Raw genomic sequence first — 27,305 nt, 5'->3', positions numbered from 1 at the left:
TCTCAATTACACAAACGCATTCAATCAATTGTCATCCATTCTCCAAACGTGGCGTTTCTGACGATCTCTGTGTTGAAGGAACCCGATTACTGTTTCGCGCAAAAGCCTTCAATCATTCCTTCTCCAAACGTTGTGTTACGTTCGATCTCTTGAGTTCAAGGTACTGTTCCAATCTCTATTCCAATTCAATCAATTCACTTTGATACAATCGTTTGGATGCTGAGAAAACAATGAAATAATGAAAAAAAAAAATGAAAGAAAATTTTGAATCGTAAATATTCTCCATTTAGGGTCCGAGATCACACAAAATTGCACTTTACCTAACAGTCATATGACGCTTTGGCTTAGTTGATCTGAGTTTTTATTTATTTATTTGTTTGTTTTGGATTTTTAGCACCGAAGAAAGTAAGAGAGATAATATAGTAATTAAAATGTGGTTTTATTTTGCTTTTTCTTCATTGTTTTGGTAACTTTGTTGAAGTTGGGAATGTCATTGCTAGCAGTTTTGCTATTTTAGAACGTTTTCTTGTATAAAAATAGATTTAGCTTAGATACAGAGAAAATACGAAAAAGTGATTAAAATTTTCAACTGTAAAATTTTCACCAGCGATCTTGATGATTCGGGAATACAGAAAAATGCCACTTTACTTGAAATTCACAGGGTTTTTTATTTATTTTTTATTATTTTTATTTTTTATTTGGAAGCAAAAGATGAGAAAATGACAGATGAAGATCCTCCTTTTTCTCTTCTTTTCTCGCAGTCTCTCTGAAGTGACAAAATAGGAGGAAGAGCATGATTTTCAGCCATTAGTAAAAGGTAATCAATCCCGTCTAAATCTCCCTTATGGAATTGAATTGAATCTAAAATTAGATCTTATTCTATCTTCCATTGCAGATCCGCAGAAATATATCTAAAGCCTGAGGTTGCTTCTATGAGCTTGATGAGTAGGTAATGAAGGGTTTTTGTGAGAAGGCTGTTGCTTCAAAATTTTCTTGTAAAACTAAATCTGATTCTTCCAATTCAGAGCCACAATCAAGCGACACTAAGTTGTCGAAGGTATCCTTGTGGTCAAGCGTTTTTGCCTCTGCTTTTTCAGTTTTTGAGACAAACAGTGAGTCATCACCATCAGCAAGTGAAAAGAAGGCCATTGATAATAGTAGAAACAATGGGTGGACAACCACTGTGAGGAGAGTTGTGACTGGTGTCTCAATGAGGAGAATTCAAGAGCGTGTGTTAGGGACAAGCAAGACTGGAATTTCTAGCTCAACTAGTGACATATGGCTTTTAGGTCTGTGCTACAAGATTTCACAGGAAGAGTCTTCTAACCATGCCTCTAGTAGCAATGGATTAGCTGAATTTGAACAAGATTTTTCTTCAAGGATTTTGATGACATATCGAAAAGGTGCTTCACATGTAAAATGGTGCTTTCTTTCTTCTTCTTATTGTTATTAGTTGTATTGCTCACCTGTTGCTTCTCTCTCTATCCTTGATTTTATAGGTTTTGAGGCTATTGGGGATTCAAAGTTAACTAGTGATGTGAATTGGGGTTGCATGCTTCGAAGTAGTCAGATGCTTGTTGCGCAGGTGTGGTGCTCTTTTGTTTCACTGTTATTTAATTAGTAAGAGACATATTTTTTTGGCACACTTTCTATAATTTTTGTACAATTTGGAAGTTACTTAAAATTGAATAATGGTCTCTTATTTCTTATGAAAATAATTATATTCCTGTTTGTGATTATACTTTGTTTACTTCTGCTCTAAACTAGTTAACATCTGATGATGTCTTTGCAGGCATTGCTTTTACATCGAATGGGAAGATCTTGGAGAAAAACATCACATAAGGTAAGATGACTATCTGTCATAGAATGTCCAATCTTATTCTTTTTTTAACTTTTTTATTTTTTATTTTTTTATTTTATATTCTGTTTTGTTTGTTTTTTTGTCAGTGTGCAAATTCTGATTAATATTTCAGTATAGGGTGATGAATCATGTTTAATTGCATAGTAGATATGGTTATTTTAGTGCCTTCATAATCATGCAGCCAATGGACCAAGATTATATTGAGATCCTGCACCATTTTGGTGATTCTAAGGCATCAGCTTTCTCAATCCACAATATTCTTCAAGCTGGAAAGGCTTATGGCCTTGCTGCTGGTTCATGGGTGGGTCCATATGCCATGTGTCGCTCATGGGAAACACTAGCACGCTCTAAGAGAGAGGAGACTGACCTTGAAGGCCAGTCATTACCTATGGCCATTTATATTGTTTCTGGTGATGAGGATGGAGAAAGAGGTGGTGCTCCTGTTGTTTATATCGAAGAAGCATCTAGACATTGTTTGGAGTTTTCAAAAGGCCAGGTTGACTGGACACCAATTCTTCTATTGGTTCCCTTGGTTCTTGGATTGGAAAAGGTCAATCCCAGGTTTGTATTCTATAAATACCTGTTGATATAATTCATGCTTACCTTTATTGGTTCCCTTAAATATTTTTTCCTTGGTCACTTATTAAAAAAATACCTTTTCTTCGGTTGATTAAATGAGTTCTTTTTTCTTTTTTAATCAGAGACAACCAATTCATCTAATTGAAATAAACTTCACAAAGAAGGATGAGATATCTTTTCAATGCTCTGGTTGAATAGTTAAAGTGTACTATAACAGATGGGATATGTTTGTGATGCTTTAGGGAATTACAACACCAAGTTTAAGAATTATTTCAACCTGTGTTATATTTACATTTGGTACCCATAGTTATTAAATTGGCATGATTAGTGATATGTAGCATGGATACATATTGTAACCTTCCCTGTTTCGTATAGTGTACTTCATCATATGTTACAAGGGTTATGTGAACAAGTAGATGTGGTTAAACTAGATGGCACTAAAAAAATTTTATCCTTGTTTTTTTCAGAAAAAAACAAGAAAGAACCTTTTTGAGGTCCTATGAGATCTTTTAGGATTAAAGGAACTGCTTTTCAAGCATTCTTTACACTTTGTTTTTGCTTTCCAGGCCCATTTTCCTTCTTTCACTAAGAATTTTGAAAACTCCCTCTACATAACTCTTAATCCTATTCTTCTTTTTTTCTCTCTTGTATTTCTTCATACGACATTTCTAACACCCATCATAGCCAAAGAAAGAACCCTTTTAGGGTCCTATGAGATCTGTTAGGATTAAAGGAACCACTTTTCAAGCATTCTTTACACTTTGTTCAGTGAGATATTTTCTTTCCAGGCCCATTTTCCTTTCTTTCACAGGAATTTTGAAAACTCCCTCAACAGAACTCTGAATCCTATTCTTTTTCTTCTTCTTCTTTTCTCTCTCTCCCTCTCTTGTATTTCTTCATATGAGGTTCCTAATAGCCATCATAGCCAAAAACTACTCTTGAAAATATGAATTCTTGAACTTGCCTTCATCTCCAAAAGCATAGGAAAGGGTCTTAGGTTCCTTACTATTTCCTCTTCCCCTGGAAAAGAAAAAAAAAGGCGTCATTCACAGATTGAAGGTGAGAGACTGCCTCATTTCCTACCTACAAAAAATTCCATTATGCATTTTGCTTTCTAGATAAGCCTACTTAAGACATCTATCACAAGCATGAATGGAAAAAGGAAAGAGGGTTTCCTTGTTAAGGCCTATCAAAGTGTTAAAACCTTTTCTTATGCTCCCTAATGATGATAACCGATAAACTAACCTTATCAAAGCACATGCTGATCCATTTCCTTCTCTAGCTAAGGAACTCCCAATTCTCCAGGTCCTCATCTTAGAAACCTAAACAACATAATCATGTTGTCTTTTAAAATTCATTTTTAAGATCTTCTCTTATTATTTATATGCTAATTATGGGGTTTCTAAATTTTTATCAGGTATATTCCATCATTGGCAGCAACTTTCACCTTTCCCCAGAGCCTTGGCATCTTGGGCGGGAAACCTGGTGCTTCCACTTACATTGTTGGTGTGCAAGATGAAAAAGCATTTTACCTCGACCCGCATGAAGCCCAGTCGGTATAGCACAATTCTAATAACTTCTTTCCATCTAGTCACTACCATACAATTTAGAAGGTTATATCTACATAAGTTTTGAAAGGCATACTTTTGTCAAGTTCCTTCTAATTGCTGGTGGATGTCACAGAAATTTGGTTCATTTACCTAGATTGCAGTGTTAAGTGGCAGGAAAGTGTAAATGGTAACATGAACTTTATCTTTTCAGTTGTCTTGAGATGCTGAAGAATGATTGTAAGCTTTATAGAAAACTATTGAAACACATTGAAACTTATCAAGATTTATGGAAGCTTATGTAAGCTCATCATTCAATTTATTTAGACAATAATATTATTTTTAGAAACTTGAAAATTTAGGAAGTTAAATATATAATCTAAATGAGATCTTGTTTCAGTTTCACATATGTAATCAACATATGAATTACTAGATTATTTTGATTGTCACAGAACAACTTGCATGCTATAAGAAGTTTTTGGACTTGTTGTCACTAACCTCACCTCATTGTCAAATTCAGTTACACAAGGGTGCTAATATCGCTGAAGGTGTCTTAGAAGATGTGTTTGTACCTTTATCACTACTATGAGTATTATTATTAAAAGCTTAGGGGTTTAGGGCGTGGGAGAAGTAAAAGAGAAAACCATCAAAGGGTCTAGGAATTACAAACTTGGGAAAAAAGGTAGTGTAAAAAAGGGCAAAAGAGGAGTGTAGGCGGAAGATATGGTAAAAATAAAAGTAGAAGTTGTAAAAATATAATAAGCAGGGAAATGAGAAAGGTGGGTTCTGTTAGATATAATAGAGATCTCTATCGATTTGTTGCATGGAAGTGGTAGAGAGATGAAGAGGGTTTTCGAGGCAGATTAAATTTAAGAAGGAAGGCCTTTCCTAGTTCTTAGCTACTGATTTGTTGTGGGGAGAGAGGCCTTTCTTTGTTGTTGGGAGAGAGGGATGGAGGAATGGAGGAAGAGATTGAGATCTCTTCTAATTAGTTATGGGGAAGATTTAGTGGGCGAAGTAGTGGAAATAGGAAGAGTGTTTCCAACGTGCATCAAATTTAGGGAGAGAGGTCTTTCGTAGTTGTTGGGTGGAGTGCTTAGTTGTTCTAGCTAGAAGGGTGGAACTTCTTTTCTAAATGAGATGAAAGATGTTGGGAGAATTCATAGGTTGGAGCTGAGGAGCAATGGGTTTATGTTCTTCTAACTTTCCTCCACTGGTGCAAAGAGGTTTTTCCTTATCTTTGCTTAGGGTGATACGATGTTGGGTTAGGTTTCCCTAGTAGAAAAGTTTCAAAGGTTGGGCGTGACTACAACCTCTTCTAAGAAATAAGAAAAAGAGCTATTACTTTCAAGGGGATAGGCATTCCTCTATCTCTATGGTAAAAATTATGTTAAGAAAAAGGGGAGTAATTTTGATAGAATTAATAGGAGGGTTTTTGGTGGCAGCGAACATGAGATTAAGGATGATCTGAGAGTTTCCTGTGGCTCCAAAGCTGTTAGACGGTCAATTTTTATTTTATTTTATTTATTTTTTTTTGAGGGGGGGGTGGGGGGGTTGGGGTTGGAATTTGCCAAAAAGAGTTAGGGGGCATCCCATCTTCAAATGGTATGGAGTCCTCTGATGAACTTTGGGGCTTATCTACAGTTTATCAGAAGGGTTTGGGGTCTTTTGTGAAAGCTTATAGGAAGAATGGCCCTTTTCATAAGTCATCCGTCCAGAATTTTGTTTCTGAAGATGCAGAATTCTGGACGGATGACTTATGAAAAGGGCCATTCTTCTGTCCAGAATTTTGTTTCTGAAGATGCAGAAAGGGTTGTATATTCTTATTTGATCTATCTTTTTGTATCCCTCTTTTGAACTATTTATATGTAATTGATACATCTCTTGTTTCTGATAAAAAAAAAAAAGATGCAGAGAGGGTTTGTTCTGGGAACCTTGGAAGAAAACCCAATGAAAAAAATAATGGAAATTCTGGAGCTTGAGCTGTGGAGTTTCTTATCCTAAAGTAGTCCAGAATTGGCCTTCTAATTTAAAATCTGGTACTGAAGGATTGGATTTTTGTGGAACAGTATCAGGTGGTAAACTTCTAGACCATCCACTTTGTCTAGTCCCAGTAATTCTGGTCATGTCCTTTCTTCCCAGAATATCTTAGAGTTGTCCTGTGGCACTCCTTCTAATCCTCTCCATTTGGTGCTATAGTTGGCAGTCTAAAATATGTTAGAGATTTTCCCAAGGGTGCTTTTGATCCTGATTTACTTATCAGTGTTGTCTCCCTTAGTTCCTCCCCTAGAGCTTTCAAAGAGGGTTGTATTCCTCAAGAGGATCAGGCCATAGACCTGCCCCTTTGTCCTTTAGATGACTTTCACATTAAAGGACCGGCCCCTAGTAAAATGGACAGTGTGAATGCACTCTTGGCTTCTATGGATATTAGCATTTTTAATGCAACAAGGTTGAAATTCCTTCTGGCAGTAAAAGGAATAGGCCTGAGACAAAGGAAAAGGTATGCCACAGGAGAAGGGGTAAATCATCAAAGGAGTAGGCTTTTAGAGGGTGCTGCCTGAGGGTTTTGGGTGTTAAGGTTTTTCGGCTATTAAGGTTTTAATAAAGATCATTAATTGGAATATACAAGGCTTGGGGTCTAGAAAGAAAAGAAGGGTGATCAAAGATCTTTTATGCAAAGTAGAACCAAATGTTGTTTTGCTTCAAGAGACAGAAAAAGAAAAGTGGGACAGGAATAGAGAGTGGGTTGAACTACCATCATATGGGGCATCAAGCAGAATAGTAATAATTTGGGATTGTAGGATATTTTCTTGTAGTGAAGTGTTGACAATCTTGATAATTTTTTAACGAGTCTTTCTTTATGTCTTTTATGTATTCATTAAATACAAGAGAAATATAAACTTATAAATAAAATTTAAAACAGTTTTAGATAAAAAAAAAAATCAATATGGTTTTCAATAAAACTAACTTTAATATATCTATTTTTACTTATTTCTTAATTTTTTTTAACATTTTTACAAGTTTTAATCAATTTCTGTCCCATTGGTTTTTTTTTTTTTTGGTTTCAATTTTGGCCCGATACTTTTATAAAATCCAGCCACTGATATTTCTGCAATTTTTGATATTTTAATTCTTGGTTCTCACACTTTATTTCATGGGCTGTCTTATTTTTGAGCTTGCACATGGTTTAATAAATTTGAGGAAATAAACATTGGTATGGTTTGAACTTATGACAACTCCGATACCATGTTAAGCCACTGATTTACTTTAAAGTTTAAATGGTTGGGTAGTGAATCAACAATGAGCTAATTAAAGCCCTACTGGTGCTATCTTAGATTTCTTTGTGGGAGAGGAGTTATTGGAAATTAGACATGTAGCCCTCTTTGAGGGATTTGGGTTGCTCCCTCTCTTCCATACCTAGATCAGCCAACTAATCTTTGGATATTTACTCTTTGTTTTTCAAGGAATCTTCCTGATCATTTCCTTTGGGCAGCTTGAAGGATGTCTGATTTTTTTTTTTTTTCAGTTGGTTGATTTAATAATGAATATTTTATCTCCTAATATTATAAACAAAAAATAAAAAATGTTGAAGTGATGAATGGTTCTCAGGTTTTTATGTTTTAGCCTATAACACAGGGTATGTAGGCCTGTTAAAAATATGACAAATTAAAATTAAAAATTAAAAACTGGGTTGTGTGGTTGAAACCAGGATTTTGAGATGTTTGAGTGGCAGTTAAAGAAAATGCAGTGTGGGAATTCGATGGTTGAACAGGGTCTAAGCATCTTGCTTTGTTGTTATCTCGTTTCATCCTTGTCAAAACTATCAGCAGTATTATTTCTTTTCATTCATCTATCTTGTTTCTGCCATCATCATCTTCTCTCTTGATCTGTGTATGGGGAATTGCCTTTTTATTACAAGGACTTAAGTTCTAGAATGGATAATAAGTATATATTTTCCTTTGATTTCTTTTTCATCCTTATTATCATCTCTCTCCATCTCTTCTCTGTGTCTTGTGTTGTGCAGGAATGCATTGTCATGTGTGTGTGTTGGTGTAGGAATCATTTGTCATTACCAGGACTTTACTGTTCTAGAATAGATAACAAGTATTTCTTTTCCTTAGTTGATTTTTTTTTCATCATCTTCTCTCTCTCTCTCTCTCTCTCCATCTGCACTTATTTTTCTAATCTATTTCTGTCTGTGTAGGAATGCATTTTTATTAACAGGGCCTTACTGTTCTAGGATGGATAATGAGTATCTAGCTGTACTTTTGTCTCAATCTCTATTTATCTATCTATCTGTATAGGAACGCATTTTTATTACCAGGGCCTTATTTTTCAAGGTTGGATGACAAATATCGTCTAGCTATACTTCGACTCAAGGATGGATAACAATTATCGTTTAGCTATATTTTACTGTTAGTGTGTAGAATGCTTTTTCATTACCAGGAGTTTACTGATCTAGTACTTCTGCTATAGTTTCATGACTAACTACAATTTCTCAACACCTGGTTGGTTCATCAGGTAGTCGATATTAGGAGAGAAAATCTAGAGGCTGATACATCATCATACCACTGCAAGTAAGTTTCTGGATTTGGAATGATTTGTTCCCGTAAGCTTGTTTTCTCCTTGTTTCTCATCTTCAATAGTTGCTCCAGTATCGTACGACACATATGCCTTGACTCGATTGATCCATCCTTGGCGATTGGGTTCTACTGCCGAGACAAAGGTTTGTTGGTTCTTGCTCTTTGGCTGAATTTGGTGATTTTGGTGGTGAAATACATCAGAGCTTTTATTGATTATAGTTTTTCTTTTCTGTATTGTTGGCAGATGATTTTGATGATTTTTGTATCCGGGCTTCCAAGCTAGCAGATGAATCAAATGGAGCTCCACTATTTACTGTAGCACACATCCACAGTTTGCCAAAGCCAATCAGTTGCAGTGACGGAATGGATGATTGCAGTGGCTTTAGAGAGGATGATTCCTTTGATGTGGTGAGCAAGAAAGGTGCAGAAGGCTATGAACACGAGGATGACTGGCAACTTCTTTGAAAATTAAATTATTGTTGGGAAGAAAGGCAACTTGGAACTTGTACATTGATTGGTTTGGCTTTGTTATAGGGTTGTTGCACATAACCTCTCATTGGCATAACCCGGAATTGAATTAGTTTACATGCATCTCTGTTCGTTACTCCTTCTGGAGTTTGGTTAGGTTCCAAATCTGTAGAAATATGTTTAATTATTACATTCACGCCTCTCATTCTTTTGATGTATTTCTTAAGTAATACAATTTATTAAAGATGGATGTGAGATAAAGCAGACGTTCCATTCTTGGTTCAGTCTTTCTGTTTCCAACCTGGCCTGCTGATGAGAAAAACATCTAGTGTAAAACGATCTCAACCAAGTACCATCTAGGGCACGCTCGAAAAAGGACTTCATTCTTATAGGAAAACAACTAACGGCATGAGAACATCAATAGCTTATAATTTGTATGAGGTAGTGGCCTTCTTTCAAGTTTCTATCTTTTCATTGGAGAAATATTTGGGATGTAAAATAGATACATCTTTACCATGTTTTTTGTTTTTTCTATATTTTTTGATAAGCATGCATTGTAAGGGCCTAACGAAAGGGGGCGCTACCTTATAACAAATGAATGTAAAACTCAATTGGTAAATTACTTGGTATCAAAATTTTAGAGGTGAACTCTATTTCCAGGTCATTATTACAAAAGAAAGTTTCCCGACGAGAACTCAGCTCAAGCAAGCCATCTCAACTTCTGAGGAGTCCTGCTTCTGAATGAGGTCTCTGGACATGGCAGATGGTATTCTGTGACGCTTCAAAATTCTAGATGTGGCTATTTTAGCCAATTGATAGTTCAATACAATTACTCTCTCATCGTCCAAATCAAACCTCAAGCTCTCCATGCTACAATTCTCCACAAGCTGGGAAAAGTGTTTCAGGTTCTTGATTTCTACACCATTTACCTTTTTCACCTGCCAACCACACAGCCCATTCATATTGTTCAGTATGCATTATAAGAATCTATTCTTTAGAATTCCAATTTTACCAGTGATTGTTTGATACACTACTAGAACCCAATCATCCTAGACATCAATATGCAGTCATACCTTCAAATCAAAAAGGTGTTGATCCTCCTCCACTGTTTTAATTCTGAAATGGTTACCAACCTTTTAAATTCTGAGTTAATCAATGGTTATGTCAAAATGGTTCACTTCTAACCTAGGAGAGGAAAGTTTATAGTGGGGATCTGGTTGTTGGTTTCCTTCAGAATGCTTGTCCAGACAACTAGTAGCATGACACACAACATGATGAAATACAAATTATGCATTGCACCATCATAGTTACACTTGGAAAATAAATGTTACCTGTAGGTCTGCAAGGCGTTCATACCCCGCATTGATATCATCCATCAGCACCTGAACCAAATAAGGAATTGTATCTTATAACTTGAGACACATGGTGGCTAAAGAAGACAGTTTTTCCTAGGTTGATATGGAAATTCTGTACATGATTATTACAATAAGGAGTCCAAGAAGCTAGTTTCTCAGCAATAAACCAAGGGGTTCACAACATAAGCAGCACAGTTATTAGTTGGACATCTATAGAGCATTAGAGGCACTGCAAGGTGTCAAATTATGTGTAAACCAAATATCAATTTATGCATTTTGTTATATTTTATCCTGAATTATAAATCCCATGGGTAGATTGAAATATATATATATATATATATATATATATATATATATATCATGTAAAAGGCATTTCTTTTTCTAGGCAAGTACGAAAGAAATTATAAATGGACTGTAGCAGCACTGTAGCGTGTCTAACTTTCGTTTGACCCGCGTTGACCATGCGATATATCGGGAAAAATTGCCGATTTATCGCCAAATCATTGATATATCGCGAGAAATCCCGAAATATCGCCGGACCGATATTTCTCCATGAAATATCGTGTCGAAACTCTTCGATACACGATATTTCGGCGATATACCCTTCGATATTTCGCCGGACCGACATTTTCTTCCTAGCTCTCGCCACACAATCCAAAGCACAATGAGGCAAACAATTTACCAAAGTATCTTGTGTTTGATGTCACTCCCCAAATCTCTAAATGAGATGATCATCATATCACAAAATACTCTTGGGTGGAACCCGATCCATCTTAGCTAGGATGAAAACCTTATGTCAAAGCCCCAATGTTAACGGACAATGTAGCAAAAAAGGTTGATTAATTATTCACTTCCCATGCATAAGATGCACCAATGAGGACTAAGGAAATTGTAAGGTCTTTTCAACTATTGTATGTTATTGGTATTTACCTTCTTGTACACCATTAACCAAGCAAAGACCTAACCTTTGATAGGGCTTTTGATTTCCATAAAATTTTAGTAGGAAAGAATGGGATTGGATTTGGTAAATTAGACAAGGCTAAGAAACATGATTTTACTAAGAATACTTGAAGAGGATAAAGACGAAGCTCTTGTATTTACGGTAGATGGAGATAAGTGCACCAAAGTGGGTGAGGACATGAATCTTTTAAGGTTCTCAATTTCCAAATCAATGAGATTGTGACGGAAATTAAGGTTCCAAGAAAGTGAAGATGAGTTACCAAGGACAACTAATATGGTGAGATTATTACTCCTTACTTTCAAATAATCTTTGATTTCTCTCCTAAAAAATAAAAAATAAAAAACGCAAAAAAGTGGCCCTCCAGACCTTTTTATGCTTTCTCCCCATGAAAGACCCATGTCATCTTAAAAAAATCTCTCTAACCATCGAAGGCATCACCTAAGCTACTTTGTACAAAGAGAAAGCAATTGTCACAAAACCCTTGCTTTGGTGTAATCAAAGAAAATGTGATCAATTGTTTTTCTTCACTTTTCCATAGAAAGCATTTATTCACAAAAGTCTAACCTCTCCTATGAAGTTAATCAAGAGAAAATCCTTCTCCAAGTTACTTCCAAGCAAAAATAAAACTCAACTTAGTCAGAACCCAGGAGTTCCAAATTACACCCATTGGGAAAGACATCAACCTCCTTAGCACCAAAGCAAGATAAAAGGATTTAATTGAAAATTTTTCAATCTTTGAATCCATTCGAGCCATTATATCCTCTTCATCTTTATTGATTGACTTTTCTTACATTCTTAAGAGAAACACCTTTATGCTATCATGCTCATAATCATTCAACTATCCAGAGAAATAAAGATTTCAATGGTCTCCTTTGCCTAATTGGTTCTAAGAATACACCACTTGAGCCTCTTTAGCTAAGACAATGACATATAACGAGAGGAATGAGAAGCTTAAGGGCAAGTCTTCACACCACCTATCCTTTCAAAACTTTACCCTCCTTCTATCACCTACAACAATGGAAATCAATTATTGAAAAATACCAAACCCTCTAGGCATCTTTGCACAATCCAAATTCAAACCCATCTCTTATTTCACAAGGGCACCATCCCCTTTCTTATTCATGCTTGCCAACATTAATCTATCTCCATATAGCCACACCTTCGTATGCACGTCTCCAACTCCACTAGCAAAGAAAAGTCTTGTTGAGAGAAGAAATGCAATTGATGACAAGACCCTTTTTGTTTTTTCCATGCTCGAGAAAAAGCATTATGTGGCAAAGTATCATGCTCTTAGAGAGTATGATATACTTGTGAACCTAAATCCTACAAGTATGTCATACTCTCCAACACCCTCCCTCATGTGTAGCCTTTTTTTAGCGCTTACACACAAATTTAATAAATTGGGGAAATAAACATACGATGGTAAGGTTCAAACACATGACCTCTGACCAAACGAAGCTCTGATGCCATGTTGAACAACTAATTTTCCTAATAGCTTAAACTTGTAAGATTTGGTTTCATAATGTATATCATACTTTCCAACAGTGTATATATACTATGAACCCAAATTCTAGAAGTTTAGGCTTTTAGGAAAATTGGTTCATTATATCATATTCTCCAACACATTTGACAACCTAACACCAAAGTCAACTCCAAATTAGCTATCCTCCCAATTGGAATTAATTCACTTTTTTCCAAATTAATTTTTAACCCTAAGATGCCTTCAAATCACATGAGCAACCAACTTAAATATACCAACTAGTCTTGGAAAGCTTCATAGGAACTAAGAGTATCATCTACAAACAAAATATAGGACACCTCCACCCCTCCTCCTCCCCCTAAAACTTGAGAAAAAAACCTACTTCCCTAGCCCTCTCTTAGATACAATTGAAAGCCTCCACCAAAATGATAAGGTAGGGATAAAAATGATCTCTTTGACTCAAACCCCTAGAACTCTAAAAAACCAAATAAGGTGTGATTAACAAGCACAAAAAACCTTATTATAAACGTATACCATTTAATCCATCCAATTCATTCATGGTTGAACTTCATCTTTTCAAAGATTGTTAGAAAGAAACCTTAATTGACATAGCCATAGGCCTTTTCAATATCAAGTTTATAGATCACTTTCACCACACAAGAAGCACTTTACTTTCTTTGCCACTTAGTCTATTGACTAGAAATACAAACCTCCCACTACGCTTGTAAGCTTGAAAATTTTCAAATCCTTAATACATCTTTCTTTGGGATTAAAACCAAAAAATTGATATTCTAACTTTTTTCAAAACCTCCTCACTCATAAAGCTTCCTAAAAAAACCATTACCACATCCTTCACAAAATTTCAATGTGGTAGAAAGTTATAGAAAAACCATCAAACCTAGAGCTCTATCTCTATTGAAATCTGACAAAGCACTAAACACCTCTTCCTCTAAGAATGACACTTGCAAACCCCTTACTTTTTGCCTGTCCAAGGATAAAAAGACATAACATTAATGTTGGGTTTCCAATCTCTTGATTTGGACAAGAGTCTATGATAGATCTAAGCCACCCTTTCCTTTATTTCCCCTAGGAGATACTTTCACCTAGCGACCCTTCTAACTTTAACTTCTTCTACATATAAAGCAACTTCTTTCTGCTTAGAATCCTAAAGCCCACTTGATTTAAAGCCTCCACCCTTTTAATTGATAAATTTCCAAAGACTCCTTTGTTTCTAACCTTAATGTTAGCCTCTAAAGATTTCAATTTGGAATCCAAAATATAAAAGCCTTTGAAGTTCTACCCCATCCACAAATTCTTGAGAAAGTCTCCTATGTTGGAGAGTATGATATACACTGTGAACCCAAATCCTACAAGCTTAAGCTTGTAGGATTAGGGTGTATATCATATTCTCCAATATCCTAAGCCTTCCACTTTGAACCAAATGTTTTAGATCTAAAAGGAGTTTTGCCCCACCTCAGCCCACCCCTATCAAACAAAATTGGTGAGTGATCAAACGCAGGCTTCATCAAGACATAAAATTGAATAGTCACTCATCTCCATCCTAACCAGCTCCATTGGCACCTCTAGCACCTACAACTTCTCATTATAAATCTTCCCATTCCTAAACGTTTTACAAGCACCCATTGACATCTCCTAAATCTTTGTTTCTTGTGAGCAAACCAAGTCCCTTTTGTGATCTAATGAAGGACTTAACACCCTTCTTGGAAACCTTCTGATGAAGGGTTATTAATAGCTTCGTTAGAGATGAGAAGGTCAATTCTTGAGACCTTAGAAGCCTATTGGTGGATACCTACTCATTAAGGTACAGATCCTAACTTTCCTAAAAGGTTTGAGAGGGGCAATTCATTTGGGTGTTTCTAATTTGCTGGTAAAAGGTGACTCAACAGCAGTAATCTCTTGGCTACTTTAGGTAGGAGAGGACCTTGATAAAACCATTGAAGATGTTCCTCTTCTTCCCATCAATTTCCTAAATAAAAAAATAATTCCATAGTCAATCTTTCTAGCATAAAACTGATTTGATTTTCTGATACTACTTTTTATGTATTAATACCTGCCTAATCACTGTAAAAAAGACTTTTCTGTACAAGAGACGATCCTTTTGCAACAACACACCAGAATGGATCATATATTACAAAACACAAAAATACCTTGATATGAGCAAATAAAAGATTGACCACATTTCATAGTGGAAAATATATATTATTTTATAATTGATCTTCACTCATTCTCTCGATTTAAGTAGTTGTTAATAGTTTTTTGCTTCTTCCAGATTTGTAACTAAACTATAATAGAAGACAGCTTTAGCTTGAAGGACATGATCATTTCCAGTATGTGTAAAGTTTCATCTGCAAAATGTATTCACCCATGCAGAAGTAAACCATTATGCATCCAAATTTATATAAGCTTCAAGAAGAAGAGTGCAAACCTGAGAAAGGATGACAATTTGTTCACCAGGCCTTGTGGGCAGTTCCCTTAGTGCACGTTCGCACAGTCGACGAGGACAAGTATTATACCAGTCTTCTCCATACTCATGGAGGTATGGCTGGGTCAATGGAACAAAGACCAAACCAGCAAAAATGAAATAACTAGGAAGCTTATCAAATTGTTGAACTGGAACTAATGGCTGCAACTGCAAAATCATTAAATTTTAGGTCTTAATTGTGAAGAAACTATTGAATCAATTTAATCTGAAAAATGAAGAATATGTTCATTAATTATCGGAAACAAATACAATCAAAGATGTTTCTAATTTTTATTTGCCATAAGTTGTTTCAATCATGAACAAGTGCACCAAATGTCAATTGCTGCAGCATAAACAAAATACGTTTATGACTCTACAAGAACAAAACCTGCGTGGAAAGACAGGTAACGACCAATTCCAAATAGTTGTGATAAAGGTTAAGTGAGTTGAGCTGATTGAATTTTAAAAGGTCAGATATCCGATGCTCACATTTACTGGCGCCTAAGGCATTGGATTGTTGCATGCCATTTTAACATTAATAGTCTGTGAACTCCATTATAGGTGGGTTTCAATGGGTAGTATCTGTAAATGTTTTGGTGAGTGCAAGTTCTATTTTCAATCTTTTCATACTAAAATCTATTAGTGTCTTCTACTTAGTTGTTTCACCTACACAGTGCAAGACAAGTATCACGTGATCTTCCTTTTCTTCCAACCACCTCATTTTAACTCTTTCAAAACTTCTGGTTCTTAAAAAAGGTCACTACATGGAAATGGAACAATGTGTGTAGATCTTGTGGAAGCAAAAACCAAGAAGAAACTGCTGAAACTGAAGCATTATTTAGTTGGAATCAAGGATAAAAATATTGGTTTTCATGAATACATTGTAGTTGGACTTTACGGATATATTAGTAGCTGGATTTTATGGATATATATGGGAAATTTTGATAAAAAATATTGATAGGATTTAAATTGATCAAAATTCATAGAAATGTTGAGGAAAACTCCAAAAAATAATAGAAGAAGCAAGAATACACATATAGAAGTTGTTTTGTTGACAAAGTTGATGTATATATGATATAATTTGTGTTATTCAGTAACAATATGCAGAATTTGAAAACGCATTAATGCAAAAACAACCTTATATTTAGATTGGATATATTAAAGGCCATAAAAAAATGATGATATATGTAAAAGTCTTTTTTTATTTAAAAACATTAATAATTTTATTGATATGTTCACATTTATCATGTATTTAATTATTATACAAAAGATCTAATAAGATAACTAAAATTAATATATATATTAATATATTACATGTGCCTATAAATAATTGTGGTTGAGGGCCTTCTGTCAGCCCCTCAAACTAAGCATGACAGCACAGAGGCCTCATGGAGGCAGCACCCAACCCCATGAGCAACCCACGAGCAAAACAAGGTGCAGTGAGCTGGATGGAAGCCTCAGAAGCGCACACAAGCTGCTAGCACGCATGGGCAGCAGCAGCACACAAGCATGCTGGTGCGGCAGCATGCAAGACCAGTGTGCATGCATAGGCTCAATGCCTTTGTGTGGTGTAACTTGTGAGCACAATGACACGAGTTATGTGAGAACTGAGACGGAGTGCCTCGGCCAAGGGCAACACGCTACAGCATGGATGAGCATAGCCTTAGCAGCAAGGCCTTGTGAGATGCGTGCACCCAGCATGCACGTGAATTGACCATAGATGCAACAACAACATTCGATTCATGTGCAGGTGGACATGAGCATAAGCAATTGGGTTGCATGGCTAGAGTGGGACTGACTCAAGGCAAGTGCGGGTGGACTTAAGGTAGATCATGAGAGACATGTCTTAGCATTAGGATGAGCCTAAGCAAGACGTGATGCTCCTCGAGCTATGAGCATAAAGGGTTGATGCATAAGATATATATATATATGTATGTATGTATAAGCAAGACTCCTGGTGCACGAGGAGATAGACTCCTGATGTGCGAGACTTCTAGTTAGGGTAGGAGGTAGAGTCCTAGTGCACAAGGAGATAGACTCTTGATGTGCGAGGCTCCTAGTCTGGATGGGAAGCAGAGTCTTAAAGCACAAGGAGACAACGTCCTAAGGCACAAGGAGATTGAGTCCTGAGGCATGAGGAGCGGGAGTCAAAGCCCTACTCCGAGAGGCATCTATTGAGCTTGAGTTAGTCAAACTAGAACTCAAATACTAATTCCTTAGTAGGATTGGAATGGTTGGTGCAACATGTATAAATAAAGGGTTTGCATGCCTTCAAAGAACAAGTGAACCACCCGGTGTTCTTGTGGGAGTCCTTGCATGTGAGTTCCTTGTATTCTATTGTGTGATCAATAATGCACGCGTTGAGGAGAGCTCTGTAACCTCTGTGTGCAATCCTGTGTGAGTTGAGGAAAGGCTAGTCTAGAAAGCTTCTAAGCATCGCACATACGCAAAAACTTGGTGCTTGAATTTGTGTGTGTGACACCTTCCATCCATGAGGATTAGGTTCAATCCTTGAACCTCTCCTCTTCATTTTTTTTTTTTTTTTTTTTTTACGATAAGAATGAGCATCCCACATCAAAAATCTAGAAGAAACACATGAGCTATTTAATAGCTTAAGCCCTATCACAATGTCACATCCAAATGAGCGCTAGGTTGGGTTGTTAGGCCTTTCATTAGCCTAACCTTCAATCATGTTTAAACTTGTTCAAGGAAAAATGGTTGATGCAGCATCGTTAATCAACAAGACAAGTAAAAAATCAGCATGTCATCGATATAGTGACAAAAAATCACAGAATCAATAGAAACATTGACTGGGACCTTTTCCTATACCTAAAACCTAAAGAAAGAAAGACTCTACAATTTTTCAATCCTGGAGGCCATGTTTACTGGGACCTTGAGAATCAAAAGGAAATGGGTGGGTATAAGTGCTCCAATTCTCTTTCCTTTTCTTTTTGTTTCTAGATTTTGTACTATATTAAAATTATTGTTTGTCAATTATAATGCAAAACTAAATGGATTGTTCCATTTGTCAATTCAAAGGACAATTAGCATCTAACAAAGATGAATGAATTATTTTCAAAAATCATAAGGGAAAAGGAACCATGACTTACAGTTTGGAGGGTAACATTGAATTCATACTCCTCACCATCCCTCAGAACTTTTACTTGAGCTGTTTCATTGGGTTTCTTCATGGAGACTAGATGATCAAATGTTATCCTCTCCCTGTTTCTGAAAGGAACTGCAGGTTATGTCAATTATGCAATAGAGTGAGATGGTAAGAGAGACACAGATCCCTCAGATGAGCAGGAATAAATTGTTTGCTCCCAGACATATGCCCTTTTTTACCTCAGATTACATGCCCTAATTGAAAAAAAAAACTGACACCTTTTATTTCCCTTTTCACCTCAGATTATATGCCTTCATGAACTTTGTGGAGAATTTTGAAAGGGATGCCAAAGAGCCAACACATTTTAAGTTGTTGATGGAAGAATGATAACAGAAAATGATGCCTTGGTGTTTTCTCTTACATGGTTGTCAATGTGTTGTACAGACAACTAAAATAAATTCCCTTTTTATTAGAAACAAACAATTCATATCATTGAATTGTGCAAGAATATACAATGATGGTTACCCTCCCTAGAAAAACAAAATCTGACCAAAAAGAAGAAATAGAAGTATGAAAAAGAAAGCAAGTACAGAAGGCTAGAAGTAAAAATTGTAAAATACCTTCTGATACAAAGCAAATCCAATGCCAGCATGAAGAAAAGAGATCATGTAGGTAAAAGAATATACAAAAGACTCTGACTCAAGATGCCCCACACTTATCTAGAAAAAATCCACTATCTGATTAGTTGAGCAAGGAATCCAACCTAAGCAACATTGCAAATCTCTAGCAATGTCAATGATTACTAAAACAAATTCTTCTGAGGTTTTATCAATAAAGTGGAAGAAAATTCAATTAGATGAACCCTACTCACTAATATCTGGACCAGAATGAGAGTCTCACACTACATTACCACAAAAAAAAAAAGGAAATGTTACCTGTTCCATCATTTGCTATGGGCACACCATCAAATGCAAGGATGATATCATCCTTTTTCAGAACTCTATGTGCATCCGAAAGAGGATTGATTTTGCTCACAAGTACCCCAGTCATTTCAGGGTGCATTCGAAAGTGGGTTCGAAGTTGAATATTTCAGTAGGCTGGCATGACAAACCCAGAGAGCAGAATCCAACATATTTGCCAGTTTCTTCAATGCCAGATATAAAATGCTTTATGACAGGAACAGGGATTATGTAACTGTAAAATCAAACTCATGGAAAAAAGAAAATATCAGAAAAGAAAAAAATGAGGGCAGGATTACAAATAAAGAGATGAATATTTGACATGAACAAGGACCAATATTTCTAGTAATCTATAGTTCAAATCCAGTGGGATGACATTATGTAAATATAGCTGTTGGACCTGCTCCTAAATGTCAGACTATAGCTGTTGACCTCTATGACCAGAAAATTGATGGAGCAGAGGAAGTTGATGAAGAAGAAAAATAACTAGCCAACTGGGGATGGAAATTGTGAGAAAAAGATAACGGTCCGTTCGAAAATAGTTCTCAAAAAAAAGCTTCTGAGAACAATTTTTGAAAACAGTTCTCACTTGTTTTCAAGAACAAAATTCTATTGAAACAATCAAATATGAAAAAAAGTTTTCCCATTTATTCACCTCTTGAAAAACAGCTTTCTCATTTATTCACCATGAGAGAAGAGATGGGTTTGAAGCGTTTTGAAGGCATCCATGGGGGTTCTTGGATCTCAGTCACAGAGAAGTTTCCAGGAAATGCATATTCTCAGTGGCTTTTGAAGAGGAGGAATTGGCGTGGCTGATGGAGCAGTTGAAGAAGGCTGTGGAGTTGGAGGGATCCTTGGGTTTCATTCAGAAGTTCAGGGGTAAATTGAGGACACATTTGCTGGATATTTGTTTCAATAGCAGAGGAAGATTCATCAGAATCACGAAGTTCTTTGTAACCAATAGAAAAACTGAAACTCTAGTTGTTCCTGAGGATGTCAAAGGTAGAGAATGGGAAGCCCCAAGGAAGATGATTTCCTGAATGTTGGAGTGTTCTTTTCATCCTTTCAATGGATCAAAGGATGTGAAAGCAAAGATGGAGAACAAGGTGGGGTTGGGATGATGCTAGGTGTACTTCAAAATTGGAGTACTAGGCAAAAACAGTTTTCACTGCATGTTTCACAAGTACAGTCACGTGTAATAGACAGAAAAAAAGTTCATTTTGAAGTTCTCATTTGTCATAGAAGCATCTGACAAATGTCTGAGTGGAAGAAAATGATCTGTCATGTACAGTGAATAAAAATGATGGAACAAGAGAGACAAATGGTTCATGCAGATTGACAGCTTTAAAAAAAAAATTAAGATGAGAGGATGACAACTTGATAGAACTGTTTAAGGAGATAGAGATATAGTCCTGAATTAAATACATCACCTAAGCCATATCAGAAAAATGGGAGATTTTTTTCATGTTGCAATTAGTGGCAAGGCTTGGGTTAGCCATGGTAATGCACAGCCCTTAATAAAGTGATGTTAGAGAAGCCATCAAGCAAGGAAACTCAAATATGACAAATCTCCAGATGGCAATAAAATAAAATAAAATTTAAAAGACTTCAAAAGAAATAGTAGTAGAGAGGGCCAGTGGGTTATGGAAGGGGCCTCTTCATAGGTGTTAATTAATTAAAGATTTCTTATCATCTAAATAAAGAAATTTTATTTATTTATTTATTTATTTTTGATAAGTAAGGAAAAAGATCTATCAAAAAGAGGCACCAAAAGAGTGACTCAAGGTATACAATACCTATACATCCACTGCCAAAACAGCAAAAAGAGGAAAAGAACATTCAAACATACGGGGTTGAAACAAACTCAACAAGAGCCTAGCCAATTAACTAAATAAAGAAATTTTATGTTGGATCAAAGTTAAGTCTAACCCAATATTCTCTGCACCAGAAAGGTTTTGAAAAGCTACCCCAGCAACACTATTGCCCATAATTGCAGGGCCTCCACTATTCCCTGGATTAATAGCTGCATCAATCTGTATTGCCATGAGCTGGGTAGCACCATGTACATATTGTGTAGGTTCAACTCTGGAAACAACACCTTTTGTCACAGAAATGTTGTCCCCACCTGCAACCAAGCTAGGAGGTTATAACATGTAAACTAAAGCCATAAACAATATTATAGTATAAAAGTTTTATATTCCATACAAGTCTTCCAAAAATGACAGAAATATTTTATAAAAATTTCACAATTCTACAAAGAAAAAGCTAAATTGTGGGTTCATACACCCTGCCATACAACATTAGTCCAGGGGCACACATCTTGCTATTTGTTATTATTAAATAAAAATGATAAAATGTTAGTCTTCAATCATGACTTCCATACAACTTCTTACTCTAAATACACTGAAATATTGGTTTCAAACAAAGCATATGTTCTTCCTTTACCTGGTGTTGTCTATCCTTCCCATCACTCTACTGCTTGAGGCCTTAAGCACCAATGGTGGTAAGAGAAGATTAGGTCATGCCATGAAGAAATAGACAGCAAATTTACCAGTCTCATAGCAAATTTAAAACAGTATGAACTTATGAATCCACAACAAGGTGATCCTTATGCATTACCATTACAAGCTGTAAGTAAAAATAACACGAAGATAAGTGAAATAGAGGCATAAAACTAAGCAACCTTTTTTCTTTGGTTAATGAAAGTAATCCACCCAGCACATCAGACAGGCATTAGACAATGAACTTTTATTTTTGGTTGGGATATTACATGTGTTAATTTTATATTTAAATTGTGCATTATATTCTTCCTTGCAATATCCTTTATATCATATTTCTGATTAAATGAACATAAAAGAAAAGCAACACTCCAAGACTATCAAGTAATATTACTTCATCTATTTTATACTTTTTTTGCATGTGCATATTTCATATTGTAACTATTGTTACCTTGAGGGTATCCAACAACAGCAACAGCTTCTTGCAGAAATGGAATGTCTCCGAGCTCCAAAAAACTCAAACCCTCCCAGAATTCCTCACTTTCAACAACTAGAATAGCCAAGTCACATTCATGGCCAACAGCTTGAATTTCTGCTCTATACTTGGTAGGAGAACCGTGCTTTCTTACAAGCACAAATGTGTGATCAGCCACGACATGAGCATTTGTAAGAATCCTTTTCCCGGGGATGACAAATCCTACATTATCAACAGGAAGATATTCTAAGTTCAGAAAAAAAGCCACACTAGAAACAAATGACTACTGGCTTCATATAATTTTTTTTCTATTTTCAGGTTTCAAAATGTTTCAGTGCTGAAACATCTTATATGGACATACAGGGATCTACAAGTTAACAAAAATACTTGATACACAGGATGTTTATACTGCTTTCCAGTCTTCATAATCTCCAAGTTAAGCATGAGTTCAGAGTGACCATATAACTGCAGGTTACAATTACAAGCACTTTCATTCAAAAGGGGACTAGCAAGCAGCATGATGATCATCAAAAAAGGAGCAATGCCATGGAAGTATGGTGGGTGGCCTTGGAAGATTAACAATATGGCTTGAGACTTGGTTTTCATTCCCTCTTTTGGAGCCCACACTTAATTAACTAGGTAGCAGATCAACTAACTAAGTGAGGTACTGCAACGGCTGGATCCCTTTGCCAGGGATTGTTTACCACCTCAGGCTCCCTAGTTCACATTTTGAATTGTTGTTTTAGTCCCTGTGAGCATTTTGGATGCTCTTTTGATTTTTATTTTTTTTTTCCTTTTTATATCTGCTCATCTATCTTTTGGAAGGATGCATCATCCTTATTTGTACTTTGTAATTTATTTTAATGAATTTATTGTTTCTGATATAAAAAGAGGCTCCATGGAATATCGTTAGTAAAGGGTAAATTTGAAAAGGAGGAAGTAGTGTCCCAGTCTCTCCAAATGTCTCACAAAGTAAGCCAATTGATATACATTAAAGAAATCAGGCTATAATTTCCTACAATTTCAACAACTGGAAATGTTGAAGTTAGTGCAAAAGAAAGGACAGAGAAATGCAGTAAGTTTAAATTTTCCATCCAGTATAAAAGATTGAGAGTAGCAATGAGCTATTTGTTTTCATGCAACATGCTGATGGTGATGGATCCATTGATGAAAGAGAGAAATGATAAGAGAAGTTTAGGAGACAACTCTCTGGTCATTTTTCATAAGCCAAATACCATCTCAATCAAATGCCCACGGACCCTAGATGAATGGCAGTCATGCACAGAAATTGAGTGCTCATCGCTTTCTATTCACATACATTGTATCATATGTGTTACCTCCACTAACTAAATTAATTTCTTAATCTACAAATGGCACAGGGATATATTGCTACAAAACCCTCAAATGCAAAATACCTAAATTAAAGGATGCCCAATCCGGCCATTAAATCTGTCCTAATGATTTTCTATCATACCACAGCTTTTGTTACACAGTAGCAGCCCCCTAAGTAGCATTGGATCCTGTTACTTGGATTTGAAAAATTAGAAAATTTCTGTAAAAAGAGTGAAATCCTAGAAGCTTCAACTGTCAGGTAATGAGCTAACAAAGTACACTCAGGGCTAACAGCACCAATAGGAAGTAACAAGATACAAGATATAAGATAGAAGTCATGGATAAATCTGATACCGGAACCCATAGTTTCGCGCTGGGACTTGTTCTGCCAAGGAAGCAAATAGTTGGGGCTGCTGGAGACAGTGAAGATCTTAACCACAGAGTCGAGCGCCAGCTCAATCGCCGAATAAGCATTCGTCTCCCTATTGGTAATGCCATGGGTCTCACCGCCATCATCAGTATAATTACTGTCAGAGTAATGAGAAATAGAGGAGCTAAAGCGGGATGTAGGCGCTGCGGCGGTAGTCGCAATAGGAGGAAGGAAAATGAGGCTTGTGGAAGAGGCGGAGAAACGACCTATGCCTCTGCCACTGCCTCTGCCTCTGCCTCTACATATTGCACGTACGGAGCAGAGTCTCCCAACTGAACGCAGGGATGGACCTAGCATGGCTTCGCTCCTTTTGCCGACCTAATACTCGCCTTGGCCTTCCGGTGGCTTCTTCTGACCTTCCCGTCGGCCCACAGCTCCCAAGCTGCGCTAGGTTTTTATTTATTTCAAAAGGGCGGAGGCTCCAAATGTGAGTACATGAAATGTTCAAAACACGGCCACCTGCCGCCCTTGTCTTACGGATGCACTGGGTGTAAGAATTTTAGGAAAGTACCCTTGATTAGATTCCATCCAAGGAAATATCATCGTACTCAATACAAAAGGGATATATTAATATATTATGTTTTTATCATTATAATTTATATTTACTTAATCTCATAATAAAAAGTTAAGCCTATAATCAGATTTATACATAATATAATTATCAATTAACAATATTGTACAATTTTATAACCAAAAAAAAAATATTTTATAGCATTAAACTATACAAATTTTCCATTTTTATTAATAAAATTATTCAAAACTATGATCAAATTATTCTTTTATTTTTATTATTTAGTTAATATTACCTAATTATTATGTTGGTTTCTTGAGTTTACAATAATTTTTAATTATTTTACTTGATGATAATAATTGAATTTATATATATATAAAATTACATAACCTAAAGCCATATAAAGAATATGGAGAGAGTTGAAAATTAATAAATTAATTGATGATGATAATTTAATTCTTAAATATAACATAAAATATTGATCTCCTTGTTATGTTCTTTTATTTTAAAAAATATAAATAATTATTTAATAGATTTAGAGTGTGTTTGGTAGTGATTTTAGGAAGTGTTTTTAAGATTTTTTATGCTTAAAAGATAAAAAAAAATTAAATGCTTAAAAAAGTATAAAAATTAAAGATTTGTCTCATCGATTATACAATGTATGTAAATAGTTGATATTAATATGTACTGAGTAAACCTGATTACAGACTCTATAAAATTATGTCACTAATGACATTTAATTTCATGTGATTGACACTATATATTTATCATATCCAAACGATTTTAATATGACCAACTTGGTCCCTTGGGATAAGAGATAATGCATTGACTCATCGAAAAGTCATGTGGACATATATGATTAAACCAAAAGTTTTTACTTAGTGAGTAGTCTATATAATTATAATCCTTGAAGAGTAGTGTGACATGCTATGCAAATATTATTTTGATGAGATAAAGTTTTCCACCGTTAGGAGGAGTAAAGTTGATTCCCAATGAATGATGTGAAATCTCTTTGAAAATTTTGCATATAAATGAATATGATAAATTGGGATTGTTGAAGGATAATTAACAGATAAACAATAGATATACACTTGAAGAATAGTCAAATAGTTGAACAAAAAGATAATGTCCTAAGAGGATAAGCAAATATTACAAAGACGAATGATTCCAAATTAGTATGCTATGGTAAACTTGTTGGTTCAAAAGATGTAATTATTAGAAATGGAAAATACAAGGAAAACACATGAAAATTTCGGCACTCTTGAAACTACAAAAATAACTAATAAGTCTAAAATTAATAAACATACAGCTTTCGAAGTAGCACAAATGAAATAAATAGCCCCTAAAGAGACACATATTGAACAAATAATTTTTAAAGAGTATGAATTAAACGAGAAACATTTGAAGAGGCATAGGTACATTTGTGTATGAAAGTAAAGAGACTTTTATTAGTTATGTATACCACAAGAGGAAGATAATATTAAAATAACATCATCATTGGGAATGCATTTTCTTTTTAAATGATCTTTGACATTATAAGAAATGGTGAAAATTTCAAATCATGAATCGTGCAATGTTAACATAAAAATAATTGACCAAAATAGAAAGATACTATACAAATATAGCTAAACTCGCTAATAAAATGATGAGTATTTAGACTTGTTATCAAGACACTAGAAGACATCAAGGTTATTGAATATAAATGGACTTGAAGTCTAATGTTGAAAGTGATTGGAGCCAAAATATGTACTTTAATGGCATAAATATGACATGATCTATGTAATATAAAAAACTCAAATCATTCAACTTAGTTCAAATTGATGCTAAGACTATAACTATGGATCTAAGCTTCTATTTTAAGTCTAATTCCAAATTTAAGGGATGAAAAGAATATTAAATGCAAAAGTTATTCTCAATAAAGGAAGTAGAAGAGATTAAATATATATAAATGAGATACTTTGAACTAATGAACCATGAAGAATCCAAGAAAGGTTGAAATGAGTGAGTCATGGGCATGAAATACTAATAATAAATGTTATGAAGTGAGATAGATGATAAGCAACCATGAGGAAGAGGGTTGAAAGCAAATGTAATCAAGCTTAAATGGAATTTGGAACTCAAAATCTTACAGTAGCATGCACTATGACATTGAGGTAAAAATATGGACTATTAATTCTCAAGATCAATTTTAGGTAAGCTATATATCATTTCAAAGCACAAGAAGTCAAAAGTCCAACGCTTTAAATGATATACAAATCAGAATAGAAACAAAGAAGTTATGGTTATTTGAAGATAATTGGGCAAAGCTGAAGGACCATTTCAAAATGATTTTTGAAATTCAACTTATAATTCCAAAATCCATTTCAAAATGATCCCAATTTCAAAATCACACACTACCACTCTAATGTTTCATTTCTTCCACCTTGAGAGTTGCATTTTAGGCACTTCATCCACCCTAGCTAAGTGGGGCCCATGCGATTGGAAATCATGATTTGATTATTTTGTAGTCATTTTTAGGTAATTATTTGTAAAATAAATGGTCAATAGGAACATACCACATGTTGGGTTTTTTTTTTTTTTTTTTTTTTTTTTTTTTTTTTTTTATGGGAACCATAAAAACTCAATTTTTGGGTTTTCTAAGGAGTTTTTTATTTGGAAAAGAATTGAGAGAGAATGAT

The 27,305-nt window shown here is 35.3% G+C and overlaps 2 protein-coding genes across 4 annotated transcripts; one reads left to right on the top strand and one right to left on the bottom strand.

Moving 5' to 3' along the window:
* LOC117917627 (cysteine protease ATG4-like) lies at positions 1-9,338 on the top strand. Of its 3 annotated transcripts, XM_034833963.1 has the most exons (11): positions 2-160; positions 762-817; positions 896-949; positions 1,098-1,403; positions 1,500-1,585; positions 1,793-1,843; positions 2,043-2,422; positions 3,858-3,996; positions 8,509-8,564; positions 8,634-8,713; positions 8,815-9,338. In XM_034833963.1, exons 4-11 carry the CDS (start codon positions 1,211-1,213, stop codon positions 9,033-9,035), a joined length of 1,206 nt encoding a protein of 401 aa, XP_034689854.1. In that variant the 5' UTR covers positions 2-160; positions 762-817; positions 896-949; positions 1,098-1,210; the 3' UTR covers positions 9,036-9,338. The 3 variants fall into 3 exon arrangements, with proteins under 3 accessions (XP_034689853.1, XP_034689852.1, XP_034689854.1); XM_034833962.1 differs by having other exon boundaries at positions 1-160; positions 896-1,403; positions 8,643-8,713; XM_034833961.1 differs by having other exon boundaries at positions 1-160; positions 896-1,403.
* Positions 9,339-9,633: 295 nt separating this feature from the next.
* LOC117917626 (protease Do-like 10, mitochondrial) lies at positions 9,634-24,571 on the bottom strand. The gene is given in 9 exon segments (XM_034833960.1): positions 9,634-9,976; positions 10,370-10,420; positions 15,281-15,484; positions 18,427-18,554; positions 19,358-19,517; positions 19,520-19,616; positions 21,311-21,506; positions 22,331-22,576; positions 24,041-24,571. Coding segments are annotated over 9 exon segments (1,698 nt in total). The 5' UTR covers positions 24,414-24,571; the 3' UTR covers positions 9,634-9,733.
* Positions 24,572-27,305: the final 2,734 nt, after the last annotated feature.

The sequence above is a fragment of the Vitis riparia genome, chromosome 7 (assembly GCF_004353265.1).
Source record: "Vitis riparia cultivar Riparia Gloire de Montpellier isolate 1030 chromosome 7, EGFV_Vit.rip_1.0, whole genome shotgun sequence".
In the NCBI taxonomy this organism is placed as follows: Eukaryota; Viridiplantae; Streptophyta; class Magnoliopsida; order Vitales; family Vitaceae; genus Vitis; species Vitis riparia.
Note: the sequence above shows the minus strand (reverse complement) of the source record. Positions and strands in the feature narration are given on the sequence as shown.